This window comes from Drosophila innubila, chromosome X, assembly GCF_004354385.1.
Source record: "Drosophila innubila isolate TH190305 chromosome X, UK_Dinn_1.0, whole genome shotgun sequence".
NCBI lineage: Eukaryota > Metazoa > Arthropoda > Insecta > Diptera > Drosophilidae > Drosophila > Drosophila innubila.
In genome coordinates, this window is record NC_047626.1 from 8,352,721 (window position 1) to 8,371,034 (window position 18,314).

At 37.8% G+C, this 18,314-nt stretch overlaps 2 protein-coding genes across 6 annotated transcripts; both read right to left on the bottom strand.

Annotated features, from left to right (window-relative positions):
- Positions 1-2,504: 2,504 nt before the first annotated feature.
- LOC117793791 (probable serine/threonine-protein kinase MARK-A) lies at positions 2,505-11,384 on the bottom strand. 4 transcript variants are annotated; one of them, XM_034634203.1, is made up of 5 exons: positions 8,618-8,731; positions 5,912-6,328; positions 5,126-5,311; positions 4,979-5,060; positions 2,505-4,305 (listed from the first exon to the last, which is right to left on the bottom strand). In XM_034634203.1, the coding sequence occupies exons 2-5, from the start codon at positions 6,250-6,252 to the stop codon at positions 2,911-2,913; spliced, it is 2,004 nt and encodes a 667-aa protein (XP_034490094.1). In that variant the 5' UTR covers positions 6,253-6,328; positions 8,618-8,731; the 3' UTR covers positions 2,505-2,910. The 4 variants fall into 4 exon arrangements, with proteins under 4 accessions (XP_034490094.1, XP_034490092.1, XP_034490091.1 ...); XM_034634201.1 differs by lacking the exon at positions 8,618-8,731 and adding an exon at positions 11,264-11,384 and having other exon boundaries at positions 5,126-6,328; XM_034634200.1 differs by having other exon boundaries at positions 5,126-6,328; positions 8,618-8,730.
- On the bottom strand, positions 11,062-15,023 carry LOC117793796 (translation factor waclaw, mitochondrial). 2 transcript variants are annotated; one of them, XM_034634214.1, is made up of 4 exons: positions 14,467-15,023; positions 12,483-13,904; positions 11,265-11,390; positions 11,062-11,141 (listed from the first exon to the last, which is right to left on the bottom strand). In XM_034634214.1, the coding sequence occupies exons 1-3, from the start codon at positions 14,932-14,934 to the stop codon at positions 11,265-11,267; spliced, it is 2,016 nt and encodes a 671-aa protein (XP_034490105.1). In that variant the 5' UTR covers positions 14,935-15,023; the 3' UTR covers positions 11,062-11,141. The 2 variants fall into 2 exon arrangements, with proteins under 2 accessions (XP_034490105.1, XP_034490104.1); XM_034634213.1 differs by lacking the exon at positions 11,062-11,141 and having other exon boundaries at positions 11,264-11,390.
- Between the last annotated feature and the right edge of the window lie 3,291 nt (positions 15,024-18,314).

Genomic DNA, 18,314 nt, shown 5'->3' on the forward strand with positions numbered 1-18,314 from the left:
ATTTCATTACATTTAATTATTATTATTGCTATTTATATTAAGGGAAAACAGCAAACACCAGCGAGCGAGAGAGAGCGAACAATTGCGTTGGCGTCGCGCAAATTGGGCAAATTTGCAAATTCATCAAAAGAAACGCTTTCTGTTGCTAGCTAGAATCTCTCTCCCGCTCTCGCTCACACCTCACTTATTCTCTCTTTACTTATTGCATGGATAGTTGTTATATAACTGTGCTATGTCCACACGTCACACTGCTAACGTAGATCCTTTTATTACGCATTCACATTGTACGTATGCATGTGTTCGTGTATCTGTATACATACAGTACGTCAAGAAATTGTTTTGATATTTGCTCTTTATTTTTAAAAGTTGTTTAGGCCATAGAATCTCATTTATTATTTTTGCCGTCTTGTTTGAAAAACCAAAAGAACTATATTTAAATAAAAAAAATATTGAATGCCACCTAAAGGTATTATTTCTTGTAAAGTATAATATGTATGTACATTTTCTATTTGTCAAAACAATTACTTGACATACTGTGCGTCGCGTCGTTTGCGTTTATTTTCCGCCGCTTCGCCTTTTAAATGATTTATTTATGTACATTTGTATACCTGCATGTCTCGAGATACATATGTAAGTATGTATGTATGTGCGGTTCTTGTTTTCAGCAACTTACTTGCACATCTATGTACATATGTATGTACTTTTGTATACAACAAAACTTTCAATTTCTTTTGCGCCTTTTAAAACTTAAAATTTTGAAACTTTGATATACATAGATTTTTTTAATTGAAAAAAAAAAAGAAATGCCGAATGTGATATTTATTTATTATTTATGTGAAATATTGAAATATAATGCATGGCATTAATATTCCTACCTCATGCAATTTGTTGTTATTTATTTTACACGAATTACGATGTATTTGTGTTTTTATTTTGTTTTTCTTATATTTTCTATTTTTGATGTTTTTGTCGTTTGTCAGTTGTCAGTTGTCAGCTGTCAGCATGTACATATGTACAAACGTGAACTGTAAGGGTCTGAATTCGCGAACAAACTAAACTAAATTAAGGCCAACATTGAAGCGAAACTGCTGGCGAAAGCTCGCTCGAAGCTTGCGAATGGGTCAAAACCGAAACCGCGTGGAGCAACAACAACAACAAGAGCGGCAGCAGCGAAGTGAGTACGAAGAGAACAGTAGCAATGGCGGCTATGTACGTATGTACATACATACCTGCATACAAACATAGCAATGTACGTATGACAGCTGTTTGCTGTTGTTGTTGTTGTTGCTGCTGAGCTTGTTTTCACCTACAGATTTCGTAGCTGTTTGCTTTGCACGTGAGGTCTTAACATACTGCCCGTAAATCACGCGCCCGCCATTTTTGTTGTGTGTTCATTTTTGTACTAAGCACGATCCTCGCACATACCTTGTCCAATTGGAATGTGTGAGCTTATCTATGCAGCAAACGGTTGGCCAACTTCTTATCTTTTACGCACACACGCACCCCTGCATGCACACATTCACACACATATAAAACACCGGCAAAATGTGTGTTATTGTTTGAAAAATAAAGCTGCTTCTGGCTGAAAAGCATTCGAAAAGTAGCTGAAATTGCGGTGCAAAATAGCTAAAATACTAGACAACTTTTAAGCATTGACCACAATGAGACGGCACAGCTGATTTTCAGTGCTGCCAGCTTGCTTAAAAATTGATGTCACAAAGTTTGCAGTTTGTATAATTTTTTCACGTTCTTATTTTTTAGAATTTGATTCAACTAAATTAAACTTTTCCACTGAGGCACAACGAACTTCCAGCAAAAGTTCGCCTTACTTCTTATCTAATTTTGTATGCAAATATTTTTTTTATTAAATTTTAAAGTGCGCGCGTTTCCAGATTGTGATAGCTTTTTTGGACATGCGGGCAACGTTAAATTAGTTACGCATATTATTCATCAACGCATCTGGCAACGCTAATAGCACAAAACCAGCAGTTCCTTACAAAAAGTCGATATCTCGATAAAAGACATTTTGATAATTAAAATTCCAATAAGTTTTTGATTTTATATGAATATATATTTGTAATATATAATGTATATTTTTCCACTTTCACATTAGATAATAGATAATAAATTATAGCTACAATATATGGTATTAGAAATAATAATATTAATTAACAGTTAATAAGCGCAGCACATATGCTTTTAACATTATTAATGGTGTTTGTTTATGTTTTTTTTTTGTTGTTGATCTAGAAAACTTAACAAAAAAAAAAAAAACAATTGAGAAAAACAGCAAAAAAAAGAAATTTTTAAAAATGTTGCAAGTAAAAAAAAATAAAACATAACAAACATTAAACATGTCTCTTTTTAAAATTTGATCTAAATCGTTTTTCTCATCTTCCACAGCTTAACTTTAACATTTCGTTTATACATATGTGTGTGTGTGTGTTTGTTTATGTTTCTGGTGTTTACATAATTATTGACTAAAAAATTGTAGATCCAACGAATGTCTATTTACGCGCAGTGTATTTGCAAATTGTATCAATTTACAGCTACAGTTACAGTGACAGGCACGAATATATCATCATCATCCTTATCATCATCATCATCAGCAAAGGAAATAAAACAATAACAATTGGACTATATATACATATATAAATCGCTCGTTTACTTTAAGACTGTCATTGCTTAAAAAAACACAATTTTGCAGAAAAAATAGTTTAAAGTTTTCAATTCAATTGATATAAAGGAGAAAGCTTTCGATTCTCACAATATATTTAGAATATTTCCAATTGTTTCTTTGAGTTTTGACAGTTTTGAAGTAAATGAACGATATATGGTATATATATACATGTATATAAGTACAGCTTAACAACTAACAACAATTTGTGGTTGCTGTTGTTGCAACTGCTGCTAGTTGGACTTGGTGAGCTCAGTGCGATTGGCGGCCACTTCGGCCAGAATGAGTAGATCTGAGGTAGAGGTCACATCATATGTGGCGGCAGCATTTATTGTTGCTGTTGTTGTTGCAACTGTAGTTGTTGTTGTTGGTTGCAAGCGGGCAGCTGATTGCAACGGCGACGGCAACGGCAACGATTGATTAAAGTAATAACATCCGTTGATGGTAAGCGGTAAAATGGAGGCCACCTCCTGCTCAATGGCGCTAACATCACGCCGGGTTATGCTCTCCTTGCGTGCCTTACGCTTTTGACTGCCCACAGCCGTTGTCGCTGTTGTTGGTGATGTTGCTGATGTTGCTCTTGTGGCAGCAACTGTTGCTGCTGTGCTTGTTGTTGTCACTTCAGACTCGGACTTGTTTCTAGTTTGTTTCCTAGACTTTTGCAATTGTTCGCCTGATGCGGTTGCTGTTGCTGTTGTTGCACTGTTGCTGCTGCTGCTGTTGGAGTTGCGTTGCTTCTTGCTGCTAGTGAATTTCTTCTTCTTTTTGGTGCTGCGCTTGCGTTGCAAGTACGCATCCAAACTGAGTGCCGGCAATTCCTTGATCTTTTCCTCCAAATCAAATTCAGATGAATCACAATTGTTGCGTCTGTTAACTGTTGTTGTCGTTGTGGTTGTGGTTGCTGTTGCACGTGCTGTTGTTGCCGCCAGTTCAAGCAGCTGTTGCTGGCAATCTGTTGCTGTTGCAGTTGCAATTCCTGCTGCTGCTGTTGTTGTTGTTGTTGGTGATATTGGTGGCGTGTTGCTGTCGCTGTTCAAGCGACATTTGCTCTTCTTGGCAATCGCTGCCAATTGCCCGGAATTGATCAATTCCTGATAGATTTTACCCTTGCAAGAGCGTGAGGATTTAAGTTTCTTGAATGGAGAACCGCGTTCCTCTTCCTCGCTCGAGTTGCTGGCACTGTCAACATTTGTCAAGCTTCGCTTATTATTATTATTGTTGTTGTTGTTGTTAGCGTTGCTGTTGTTGTTATTGTTATTGACTTTGCTCGGCATATGCACGCTTAGAAATTGCGTTGTCTCGCTTAACGCCTGTTGCAGGGCATAATCCTTATCCTGCACATTTGCCCCATTGCCACTCAGCAGAACACTCAACTCTCCCATTTGTGTCTCATCAGCGAATTTAAAATAATTGCGACGCAGCACGTGTGCCACCTCATTTGGCTCCCACTGTAGTTGCTGCTGTTGCATCAGCTGCTGCTGTTGTTGTTGTTGCAGCTGTTGCTCATCGTTTGCATGTGTTGCAATTGCAATTGCATTGCTGGGACGTGTTGCAAGCGTGCGTAACGGCGGTGCGGGCAGTTTGTACCATTTAAAATTGGGATTGGCATTGAAAAAGGCATCCTTGTTCTGCAACAACAACAATATACATGAAATGCATTAGAGTAATGTACACAGATAACAAGAGAAAGAAAGAGAAGGAGCGAAAAGTAGAGAGAGTGCTGTATGCGAAAGAGAAAGTGAACTGCCTTTTTTTGCTTTTCACTTGCTTTAATCGCTAAAATTTCAATTCAATTTAAATTTCAATTTGAATGGTGCTGCCAGATTGCCTGAATCTTTTTTTAACCCAGACCGAATTCCAATTTCACTGTTAACCGAGTTGCCGGATTGCTTGTATCTTTATCCTGGCTTATCAAATTCAAATTGGAATTTCAATGGTGCTGCCACATTCTAGATATTAAGCATAAAGTTGAATTTTAACTGGGTTGTCAGATTGCTTACTTCTTTCTTCCCACTTTAAAGTAATTATAAATTATATAGCAACTTAATAAATAAAACGTAAACAGCAGCTCTGCTAAATTTAATTTGCATTTGTATTTGACCGAGTGGCCAGATTGCATATATAATTATTTAAATTTGAATTTCCAGAGTGTTGCCAGATGGCATATATACATTTTATCCTAGAATTTTAATGCAAATTGTTTACCAAAATGCAACGAAATAAAGTCAAATAAAATGTTAATGAGAAGTTCTAAGTTTTTTAACTTATTAATAATTAAGTAAATAAATTGACTGTGCTCACCTGTTGTGCCAGATCGGTGAAGCATTGCTTCTCTTGATCGTCCAGGGCTGCCCACCAATCGCCGAGTATCTTGGTAATGGCGCTAAATTCAAATTCAAATCAAATATTATTTATTATTTGCCTATATATTTATAAAATTAAACTCACCGATTCTCTAGCGACTTGTAGCGCTCTTTAACAATGGCACGATGGCGTTTACAGAATATGAGAAATGCGTTCATGGGACGACGTGCATGATGTTCGGGTCGCATATCCTGATCCACAGCCACTGACAATTGTTCCTGTAACTGATAAAGGTGTTGTTGTTGTTGTTGTTGTTGCTGCTGCTGCTGTGGTGTTGTTGGTGTTACAGTGACTACATCAACTTCCACATGTTCTTCCGAATCGTCGTCATTAATGTTATTATTATTGTTATTATTAATATTAATATTAATAGTTTTAGGCACATTTGCATTAATCTTTTGCTTTTTTGCTGTTGTTATGACATCCAACTCCAACTCTTCCTCATTTTCCTCTTCCAACTCCTCCTCCTCCTCCTCTTCATCGTCGTCTTCCTCTTCATCCTCTTCACCCAATTCATCGCTGCTGATGTCTTGACTATGTTGATGATGCTGCTGCTGCTGCTGATGATGATGATGATGATGTTGCAACTTGGCATAATTGTGCACATCTTCAATCTGACGAAAGGCATTTTCTTGGTCCTCAGTGCGTTGTTGTTGTTGTTGTTGCTGTGGCATTGTCATCACTTCAATAAAGGCACTTTTGGTTATTGCTGCTGCAGTTGTTGATTGCACCTGTTGCTTGTTCTTGTTGTTGCTGTTGTTGCTCGACTGGACGTTGACTTGTATAAACTGCGGTTCTTTGGTGCTGACTGAGGTATTTACATATGAAGGAATTCCAGGCACCATCCAATTAACTGAACAACCCTTATGCTGTTGTTGTTGTTGTGGATAAGTCATTAGAAAATGCTTGGACTCAACTTCACTTTGTGTTATTTGCAACATCGCTGCAGTTGTTGTTGCAGTTGTTGTTGCGGCTGCAATTGTTGTTGTTGTTGTTGTTGGGGTGGCACTGTTGTTAATAATATTTTTATGTTGATGGCTTTTGTGCTCATTTGTTGCTGTTGCCATGGGTTTAAGGCCACTGTTGTTGTTGTTATTGCTCTTGTTGTTGCTGTTATTGTTGTTGCTGTAGTTAAAATGCAAAGTTATTGCAGTTGCAGCACCAGCAGCACCAGCCGAATGCGATCTTGCCACACTGTAACTGTTCATCATATTGCTGACAACAACGCTCAACGTCTTTCTATGTCCCTTTTAATAGCATGTAGATTTTGTTAAATTTCGTTGGCGCCTGCAATAAAACAAAAAAAAAAAACAACAATTATGAATTTCACAAATCGCATATCAATGTGTGTGTGTGTGTGTATGACAGCGCTGCCAGTGTAAATGAAAATTGTTCAAGTCTGGCAGCACTGCGCACTTTGCTCGGTTGTTTACAAAATAAAGTAGCGAGAGTGGGTGGCAAACGAGAGAAAGAGTGAGAGAGCGGGAGCGCGAGAGAGAGTACACAGATGATATTCGCAAAGCGTTCGCCTATGTATGTATCTTTGTGTGCGAGTGCGCCAACCACTAACAACACCAACAACAGCACGTATCAGCTGTGTGACGTTTGACGTGAATATGCACAAATGCATGTGTGTGTGTGTGTGTATTTGTATGTTTGCTATTGGCACTGACGACGCGCCCGTTATACGCAAAACAAAATAAAAATAACACAAAATACACACACACAAACAATTTACAATTTCATTATGTATTATGAAAATTGTTTAGCAGCTTTCGAGAAAAACAATAAAAGTTTGTTACACTTTTAATCAACTCTCACTCTCTCTTTCATTGCAAACTTTAAATAAAATATGTATGTATGTATGTACATATGTATGAACAAAGCAGAAAATACATACATATGTATATATTTGAATGTATGTACATATGTAAGTGGCACACGGACAAACAAACGAAACGTCAGCGAATACATATGTTTGTAGTTATATGTATGAAAAAATTGCATAAATAAATTATAGATATGCATGTGAAACGCACAATGAAAAAAAAAAACAACAACGGGGGATAACAGCAAAAGCAACTACGCAGCGCGAAAACAAAGTTTCCAATTGCATTGGAGATTTTTCAACACTGCTACCGTTGACAAACACTGGATGCCAGCTAGCCAATTATTTGCAAATAACTGTAAAGCCCAATAAGCGGGTCGGCTGTCTAGTTAACACTTGTAAATTAATTATTAAAATTATTATATGATGCACTTTTTTTTTCTACGACTATTGCACAATTTGCTGACTTTTTTGTGACTGTCTGCAATCGTTGAATTCATATATATAACAACAACAACAACTGCTGCTACGTGTACAGCTGTGTGGACGTGTACATGTATGCGTGTCTGTGTATGAGAGCGAGAGTGCGAATGCGCGCAGTTTTTGCAGGTGTATGCGGGAGATGCCGTTTTTTTCTCCCCAATTCTGTCGTTGTTTTTGTTGACGATTACTTTGAACTTGATTATGTGAATGTGTGCGAGAGACGTACTGCGCTTAAGCGCTGCTTGTGTTGTCTGGATGGCAAGTACATACCGTTAGTCAAGAAAGTGTTTTGCTATAATCAAAAGCTCATCTGTTTTTGTATTGATGTTCAATGAAAAATATTTTTCTTTTTTTATTGTATTACTTGTCTATAAGCCATAGAATGGTTAAATAAATAACATATAAATGCATTAAAATATATATATATATTTGGCATGAATTTTGTTTGAATGTTTGATTTGGCAAACAACATTCTTGACTAACTGTATGTACGCTTGGGTTCCACCTCCACCCAACGGTGTTGCCACCCTGTCAAAAGTGCAGCGGCAGCAACAATGCAGCTGTCAGCTGTTACACCGTCGCTTTTTGTTGTTGTTGTTGTTGTTTCGCACCAGCAGTACACGGTCAAGGCCAAAGCGACGACGGGGCAACCATTGATGAGAGCTACTGTATATAGTTGCCAGCTATGAGGACATGGTGTGAAGTGTGGAGGGGGGTGGGGGGGCTCAGTGGCGCCCCGTCGTAACCTTCAAACAACAAGTTCTCGTTCTAAATTCAATTCTAGGTTATGTTTCGTTTCGATTCGCTACACGACCAAATTAATGGGGCGGGGCGGGGCGGTCGATTTGTGGGTGGGGGAGGAGGTGTTGCTTTTTGAGTGCAACAATTTTAAGTTTTATTTATGTGATATTTTCACAGCGCTTTTAAGCAATTTTTATTTGAAAACAAAGCACAAAAAGAGACAACGTAAATATGCATGTATGTATTTATACAAACATAGATACGTTTTTACATACATACGTACGGAGGAGGCAACGTAGGCACGCACACACACACACACACCCACAGACAGGCACAAAACAGCTGATGACGTTTGTTATTTTGTTCGCGCTGATTATTTTGCAAATAAAAACGGCAAAGAAAATCGACACAAAACCAAAATTGTCGTTGAGAGTTATTTTATCATTTTGTTAAATGAAAACTTGAGCAATCAAATTGCGTATTAATTAAGTATAGTTTAAAATTGAATCAATTTAATAATTTACTTTGAATTTCACCAAGAATTAATCAGAGTATGTTAATCGAACTCAGAACTGCTCTTGTTTAATTAAATTTCAATGTTGATGATGTCAAATGAGAATGAAAACTGGCTGTTTTTGTATTGTGCGGACAGAGGCAACGACGGCAACGGCGACGGCGACAGAGAAACGCGGCGAGACGATGGTCGTCGTCGCCTCTGTTTCGTTCAATTGAGCGCAGCAGCAGCAGCAACAACAACAACAACACTAACGAAAATATAACGAAAATGTATTTCGCTGTTGTTGTTTTTGTTTTTGCTGTTGCTTTTGCTTTTGCCTGTGTTTGTGCTCCCCATACAATAATCGCACACAAACAAATACTCTGCCCGGTCGCTCGTTCACTGCTGAGAGCGAGAGAGCAAAGTTATTGTTATTGTTGTCAATGCTAGGAACTCTCTTGCACTTGCGTGTGGGGCTCAAACTCAGCTGTTCGGCTTTTTAGCCCAGCAAACGAATGTGCACAGAGGCTATTGTGTTTGTGCCAATGTCTGTTCGTCCGTAAAAAAACACATCTACAGTGGGTTTTAGCTTATGTTGCCCACTAGTCTTAAATATTACATATTATACATATTGAAATTTTTATTTTATTTGTTTTTGGTTTTTATTATTTTTTAATTTTAACTTTATATGTACATATGTATGCATACGGTGATTGAGTCAAACAACTGCGAAGTGACGGGTACTGGGCATCTGACAGTCGAGCATCTCGAACGTTGCATTCTTACTGGGGAAAAATTAATGCATCTGATTTTTACATTTGAATTGGTAAACAAGAAAAATTTGTATGTTTCCCATGATAAATAATTTTTTTAACTTAAATATTGCAACAAGTTTCCTGATCTGTTTGTATGTGTATGCGTTTGTTTGTGCTTGTGTGTGTGTATGAACATGTTTAACTTTCATCTTTCCGCTTTGACATTTTGGCAAAATTGGAAGCTTCTGGCTATTGCATAATCATTTTAACAGTTTTGTGCTCAGTTTTGTTTGCATTTGCATTTGCCCAGCGCTGCCTACACAAAAGCAAAGCAGCAGCAGCAACCAATATAACAACAACAATATTATTGTTTTTCAAGGTCACACACACAGGCACAACTCAACAAACAGCAGGAGAAGCATACGCCGCAAAGTCTCCCCAACACCCACCGCGACCATCATCAGCTAAGTTCAATTGTTCTGTCTTTGACGTTCGATGCTCTCCGTCTCTCTCTCTCTTGCACTCTCTCCCTTTGCTCGATTGTTGCGCTCTCGCAAACAAAAGTTGCCGGGAGCAAGACACAAGTATTCAAACTTGCTATCTCTCGCATATGAATGTTCATACACTTATGTAGATGTTTGTATGTGTGGGTTTTTGTTTGTGGGGCGCGCAGGCAACGAGAGGATACCGTTATGCATTCACTGTGTGCGTATGCGTGCTAGTTTTCAGGGTCAGGGAAATTCGATTTTTGTTTTTTGTTTTTATTTTGTCGTTGTTGAAACGGCTTTAATTTAAGACAATGACAGAGCAATCATTTTTATTTTTCTTATTTTTTTTTAAGGGAGAAAACAACACTCGTAAATAACGCCAATGTTAATGAACTGCTCTAAGCACAGTCTCTCCCATATGTTTGCTATCAGTTGCAAATTGTTGAAAAAAATAAACGAACTTGATCAGTTTTGACAAAGTTATGAATTTTTGAAGTTGTTCAAACCTCTGATTTAGCAACTATACCATGAATGGTATGAAAAGTTGATATGAAAAGTTGAGATTTCAAAATTTCAATTTTCAAAATATCAAATCAAACGATGCCTATGATAGTCGAAAATAACACAATTTTCTAAAGGGACAAAATTTGAATGCAGAATGAGTTCAGAGGACAAACCATGATAGGAATGATATTCCGCTTGAAAATCGGTTAAGTTCTGACAAAGGTATGGAAATTTGAAGTTGGTCAGACCTTTGACCTAACAACTTTACAAGTCAAAATTTATCTTTAGTTTGACATGATTTTTTACAGAAAAATAAAACGGCTCAGAAACAAGTTTAAGGTGATGTTTTATACTAATTACGATATAAGGAGTTGATTAAAAGTGAAAACTAGAGTTTAAAAATTTTCAATTTTCAAAATTCCAAAGGGGGGACCCTTAGCAATGTAAATTGAAACCAAAAATCGAAAAACATTTTTTAACAACTTTACAAGTCAGCCTTTGTGTCCGATTTTCCCTGCAAAAATCTATAAAAATTTATTAAATTGAAGCAGTCCGAACATATTTTTGTTGCACTGTACGTATGTTTAAATATGAAGGCAGCTGACTCGCATACTTCCGCGCATTATAACCGATAAAGAAACGTACATAGTACATACATAAATATGCATGCAAACAAATGAAAAATATTTAAGTAAGTATGTGTTTGTGTTTTTATATTTCTATTTCAAGAAAAACAAAGAGCATACAGCAATAAAAAATGAAAATGATAAGGCAGCATTTTTGGTGAACAGTGTTATCGACTAAGGCGAGAGAGACGTTAGGCGGTTGCGATAAGCGTCAATTGTTGTTGTTGGTGTTGTTGATGGATGGATGGATGAATGCAAAATGATTATCGATAACATGAACAGCATCCGTCACATCACTCACCTTAGCGTTTCAGCACATCAATGAAAGTCTCGTGCGGCACGCGAATGTTGGCAAACAGACGCATCTTCTTCTTGCCCTCCGACTGTTGTTTTAGCAGCTTCATGCGTCTCGTTACATCGCCACCATACTATCGATCAACCGAGAGAGGAGAGTGAGAGAGAGGGAGAGAGAAAGAAAAAAGAGGGTGATGTGTGTTTAGAGAGAAATATGATTATCGGACTTCAACTTAATTTTATTGATGCAAAACAAAGATCAAATTTAGTAAAATCATCTCGCTTTTTTTTTTCAGAAAATTTGGTTTAAAATTTAGACTTTTTTGAATTTAGTAGTGAAGAAAACATTGATGAATCGATGCTTTTCTCAGAGACTGTAATCATTATAAGTCTCATTATAAAACTCAAGAAATAATCATTATTCTTTGAATTTTCTTATTTTACTTTACTTTTTTTTGAATCTAAAATAAAACTCAAGAAATAACCACCATGCTATGAGTTTTATTTTTTTTCTTCTCAGAAATAATGATTATTCCTGAGTATAATTTTTTTGCTAAAAAATAATGATTATTTCATGAGTAAAATAATAAAATTATAAATCTTAAGATCATGGGGAAATGGCATAGATTACCCTTAAAAAAAAATTTGCTATATTTTACGTTAATTTACAGTTACTAGAAGTGAATTTGAAGTAACGATTTAATTGAAACACTGAAATTTATATTTATACTTAAATGAATTCACTTTGAAAATTTGTCTGGAAAATCATTGAACCGATAGCGATGTTTAAAAATCAATCGGGCCAGTTTCGGTTTTCACTTTCGGCAAGATTTATCAGAAGTGAAAATCTTTAACCTGTTCTAATTTCATTTTGGAAATATTTTGAGTATTAAATTTTCCTTAAGTTGGTGAATTGAAGTCTGACAAAGAGAAAAATATCATTTTGGAGTACTTATCATAAATGCAACATTAGAAAATACATTTTATGAAATCCTATAAAAGTGGAAGTTAAAACGGGAACAGGCCAGAATATTTTACTTTGGATTTTACGCAATAACTAAAAAGTTGGCAATACTGGCAAAGAGATAGTTCTACTTTTTCTTGTGTTTGAGAATCGATTGATTTCCATTGATCTACGGCAATAAAAAGCATCGACCTAATAACAAAAATCAATTCATTGATTGATTATTTCATTACTAATTTGTTTTGACAATCTGGCAACTCACCAGCTTAGCGGTGACATCCTTGCGATAGGCTTTAATCGTTTCGCGCGCGAGAACTTTGCTGCCGACGCACGCTTGAATGGCAATTTGAACCATCTGGCGGGGAATGAGATCCTTCAGTTTGTAGACCATGTGACGTGCCACGCCCGTCGCCTTGGAGGCGTGCACAATGCGACACAGCTCCTCGACCGCTCGCCCATTCAGATGTATGTCCAGGCGCACCAATTGTGTGAGATGATAGCCATGATCCTCGTAACTGAAACTGGCATAACCCGAACTCAGGGACTTGAGGCGATCGTGAAAGTCCAGGATGATCTCGCTCAGTGGCAGCACATATTTCATCAGAATCCTCGACTCGTCAATGTTGACGGAACTCTGCTGGAGTCCACGTCGATCCACACAGAGGCCAATGACCTGGCCCACATATTCCGTGGGTGTGATGATCGTGCCCAGCACCAACGGCTCATAGTACTCCTCAATGCTGGAGGGTTCGGGCAGGAGTGCGGCATTCGATATGTCCAGCGTGTGCTTGCCATGCTGTTTGATCAACTTGGGATTGCGCAACACAATCCGATAGGTGACCGAGGGTGCGGTTATTATCGGTTCGGCGCCATGCTCCTGCTCCAGACGCTGACAGAACACCTCCATGTGCAGCAGGCCAAGGAAACCCAATCGCCAGCCCTGTCCCAAGGCCGGACTCGAGTCCACATTGACCGTCACCGCCGAATCGTTGAGAACCATCTTGTCAATGGCACTGCGGAGTGCCACATGCTTGGACTGATCCACCGGAAAGACGCCGGCAAAGACAAGCGGTTGCTGCGGCTTATAGCTGCCGGCAGCGGACGCGGATTGATGCTTCAGATGGATGGTGTCCCCAATGATGGACTCCTTGCTATTCCGCATGTTGCAGGCAATGAGACCCACTTGGCCAGCGGACAGCGTGTCCACTTGACACTCTGCCGGACAGAGTACGGATATGCTTTTGATTGGATACATCTTTTTGGTGGCCAGGGATTGGATATCCTGTCCCTGTTGCAGCCGCCCATTTAGCACATAGATGAGATTGAGGGCACCGCGATACTTGTCGAACCAGCTGTCAAAGATTAGAGCACGGAATGCGCTCTCCCGATCCACTCGCGGTGGCGGTATCCTCTCAATCACTCGCTGGAGCACTTCATCCACTCCAGTTCCCAGTTTGGCCGAGACACGCAACACTGTCGTGGGATCAATGCCAAACAGCAGCTGCATATCCTTGGTCACCTGCTCCGGATTGGCGTGCTTGATGTCAATCTTATTGAGCACCGGCACCACAGTCAAATCCCGCTGCTTGGCCAGGTGATAATTGGCAACGGTTTGCGCCTGGACACCGTGACAGGCATCCACCAGCAGGATGACCCCATCACAGGCAGCCAGCGACCGGGAAACCTGCCAAAACAAACACCATTAATCTCGATTCTTAAATTGTTATTCAAAAAATATAAATTCAGAAAGCATTAGAAAATTTGGAATCAAAACTTTTCTTAAATATAGATTAGTATTCGATTTCTGGAATGAGTTTGGAGAACTATTAACTATTAATAACGCAATGTTAAAAATTGTAAAAATATAAATTTTTCAATTCTAAAAGCGGAGAACAGTAATTGATTTTAGAATCAGGGTTTTTTTTTTGGTGAAAACATCTTAGAATTGACCGTAGATTAAGAATATGGGTTACAATTTTTCCCAATTGCTTTTGGGCCCATACAAATCGATGCACCTTAAAGATCATGGTGAATATAAAACAAGGTGACGTATTCGCTTCAGCTCGGGTATCTACGAAGTTTGCTATCATAGTGAACTGAGAATAAGTGCCAAAGAGAGATCGTGGTGAGTAAATACACCACCTACATATGATATTTTCACCATGATTCTCTCAAAATTGATGTGCATAAAAGAGAGAGAGAGAGAGCAGCTGTTCATCGGGGAGCAGGGAGTGAGTGTAACGCACCTCATTGGAGAAATCCACATGTCCGGGCGTATCTATCAGATTCAGCAAATACAGCTCGTTGTGATGCCTGTAGAATATGGACGCTGTTTGCGCCTTTACTGTTATGCCGCGCTCCCGCTCCACCTGCAGACTGTCGAGCACCTGATGCTGTCCAGCATTGCGGGAAATGGCGCCCGTTAGCTCCAGCAGACGATCGGCCAATGTGCTCTTGCCATGATCCACATGCGCAATGATGCTAAAGTTGCGAATGCGTTCCACAGGCATCTCCTTGAACTGACGCTGCAGTGCATCCTGCGACAAGGGGGAGGGAGAGCTGGAGGTCGAGCTTGTTGTTGTTGTTGTTGCCTCCGCATCCGATGAGGACCTGATCAAGGTCGTGCATAGCGTGCGATAGGCAGCTAACCGGTTCCATGTGCATTGGCCAGTTGCACGCATTAAAGTCTTTATGCTTATGCATTTATACATCATTTACATTTGCTCTATTCTTATCACATTTTCTTTCAACTAGAAATCAGCCGGCACATGTGAATGTTACCGCACAATAGGGCTGCAAAAACAACAGTATACCTATCGAAATAAGGCTGCAAAAAAAAACAGTAGTTATCGAAATGTTCACAATAAGTTCAATTAAACTACACACCAGGGCTGCCATTTTAGCAATTTTATTGCTAATATTAAATATAAATCTAGCAATTTTAGAATATTATTTAGCTACTACCATTTTTTTGTTTTATTAATCAAGCCGTCCCAGTAAAGGTAATCCCGTAATTATATTTTGTAGATCTTTAACAGTGATGTTTCTTGAAGACAGTATGGTCAATCGACGCAAGTTTAAAAAACTTTTGAGGTCGAAATAAATAAATTTGCTAGAGGAAACGTCGTCCAAAGTAATTATCCTTAGCTCGATTCTCTATTATAAACTGTAAGCTCGTTGGATTTTCCCACGCTTAGTGTTTGAAGCTTGGGTAAACACACTAACATCTTAATTTCCTCTTCGGTTAAGTTTTCATCACCAATTTCCAGCTTTTCCAGGTTCTGCAATACTTCACTTATCTTTTCGAATCCTCGGGAAATAATATTACAGTCACGCAAATTCACTTGGCGCAAATGCTTCCAATTCGTCAAATGGATCAAATTAAAATGACCCTCAAGTACAATACTGTTCAGTTCTGGAAATAGTTTCGCAAGTAATACAAAAAACTGTCTTTTATCTGTTTCCATGCTATTGTAGTCATCATAGTCGTAAGAGTCGGGATCATCGTCGCTGAAATAATAGTAATCATCGCTATCATTATTTTCATCGGCGTCGTTTGAGTAGAAAAAGTGAGTCATTGTGCAATCCAGCGATCTCATTTCCGGAAACTTATAGTGCGCCCAAGATTGTAGTCTAAAATATGTGAAACCGTATAGATTCAATTGTTGCACATTTGGACTTATAATAGACAAGAAATCATGCAACAGTTCTGGTTCATTATCAAAGATATCAAAGTGTTTGTTATTCAACATAAAACTCCGCTTTTTTTGCCAACAATCGCGGAGATTCGAGTGTAATCGATTTGTCGATTCTCCTTTGGTTGCTTTGAATAGTTTTAACTGATCTGTTAATGTCAAATATTCTATTATGAGCAGTTGGCAATCATCGTTAAGAATATCCATCTTAACGAGATTATTTTGTGTGTCCACGTTTTTGACAAATTTTAATTTGTGTCTTTATCAAATCGTTCAGAACCAAACGAGGTGGCAGCCTTGGACCACTAAAACGGTATGGCAGCTTTGGCTCCGAAAAAGGTTCCCTTCCCAATTTCAGATCAAGTTGCAAAATGTAGTTTTTTTTTTGCTCATGTCTATAATTTTTGAAGGTAGAACTTTTGATTCAGCTTTGTCGAATTTCTGTAATTTGAGTTAGAATTAATTCTTCAAGTACACCATGGGTAATTAGTTGCTATCTAAATGCCAAATTTAATATTTGATAAAAACTTAAATATATTAAATTTATATTTTTCCCTTTTCCATTACTTATTTATTAATATTTTAGAAATGTAAGGGTATTTCAGGATAATATATTTTTATTTATTGTAAACTCAAATCAAAGCTTGTAAGCACATTAGATTATATATATGGTAAAGAAAAAATAGTGTAGAATATTTGGCACTTTGAAATCCAAAAGCTATATTATTCCCATCGTTTGCACAAAGGACGAAAATCAACTCTTACTCCATTAGAGTGATATTCGTATTTTAATCCCTCAAAGGATACACGCAAATTTCGATGATTGAAGTATAAACCAACAAGCTCGATTTTGTCAAAGTCATAGCAGTAAAAGGTTAGAGGAGTAGATCGCTTATCTAAAATCATATTCATTTGGTGCCTGCTTGCAGAAAAAAACAATTCATCTAGAGTGTCCCATATGTTTAAGATCTTCAGAGACGGACAGCAGGCGACAGTTTTCCAAAGCTCACTCTCAGAGCTTATAATGTCCGAGTAGATATCAAGTCGTTCCAGTAATGGCAAAGACGTAATCAATTGTTGTATATCTTCGGCTGTGACGTCTTTTGACTGATGTAAGCTTACTTGACGCAAGTTTTTAAAGCATTTGCTTTTGAATAATGCCACAGAGGGAATGTTTTTAAATGACATTTTCTCAACATCCTTAGCGCGCATCTGTATTATCCACTTCAATCGTGACTCACATTTGAAGGCAAGTGTTCGAAGATTGGGCAAACACAATAACATCTTAAATTGCTTTTCTTCGAAATATTCATAAAACATTTTCAGCTCTTCCAGCTTTTGCAATCCATGATAATATATGTCTTTGAGTTTATTTGCTCGTAAAAAGGTTCTGCAATCCTCCAGATTTAACTGTCGCAAATTCTTCCAATTTTTCACGTGAATCAAATCAAATGGACCGTGAAATTTGATACTGTTCAGTTCTGGAAATAGCTTTGCAATTAATTTTATGAGTCTGTGTATGTCCGTTTCAACATAAGGGTAGTAGTCGTTGTCTTTTTTACTGTTTTCGTTTCCAAGAAGGTAGGCGTTACTCAGTGTGTACTCCAGGGATCTCATTTTCGGGAATTCGTGGTGCGCCCAATGCTCTAGTCTACCATAAGAGATACCATTGATTTCCAAATGTTGCACACTTGGACTTATTATGGACAGGAAATCATCCATCAGTTCTGGCTTCCTATCGAAGATTTCAAAGTGCCCGGCTTCAAAAATAAATTTTCGCTTCCTTTCCCAATAAAAGCGGAGGTTCCAGTGTAAGCGATTCTTTGTTGGTTCTTCTTTGGTTGCTTCGAAGAGGTTAAATTGATCATATATCGTCAAATACTTGAGTATGATCAGATGGCAATCATCATTGAGAATTTCCATCTTATTAAAGATGAAAATGTCAATCAAACACTTTCTTCAAAAACAAATTGTAATTGCTTTGAATCATGATTCATCATTCTTAGAATTTTTAGATTATAAGCGGTGCTGCCAACTTCTTAGGGGAAAGAACAGCTGGTTTTTTTTTTTTAGCTAAAAAGCATTAGAAAATTAGCTTTTTTACTTTTAAGCACCGGCCGAGACGAAAGCGTATCAAAATCTGCAATTTTAATGCTAGAATTTCGAAAACTTATGCTAGAATTTTTTTTAAAATTTTTGCATTTAATTAAATTAAATTTAGTTGAATAATTTTTTTTAAGATGCAGCAGCCTTCAACCTTAAAAAAGAATAACAAGAGGGAAAAGTGCCTGCTTCTAGCTGGAAAGCACCTTAATTTGTTTTTGCCTCAGCTTTTGAATTGTTTTAGAAAATTGAAGTTTATTTCTTTTATTGTATATGTGGCAACACTTTTAGCTGTC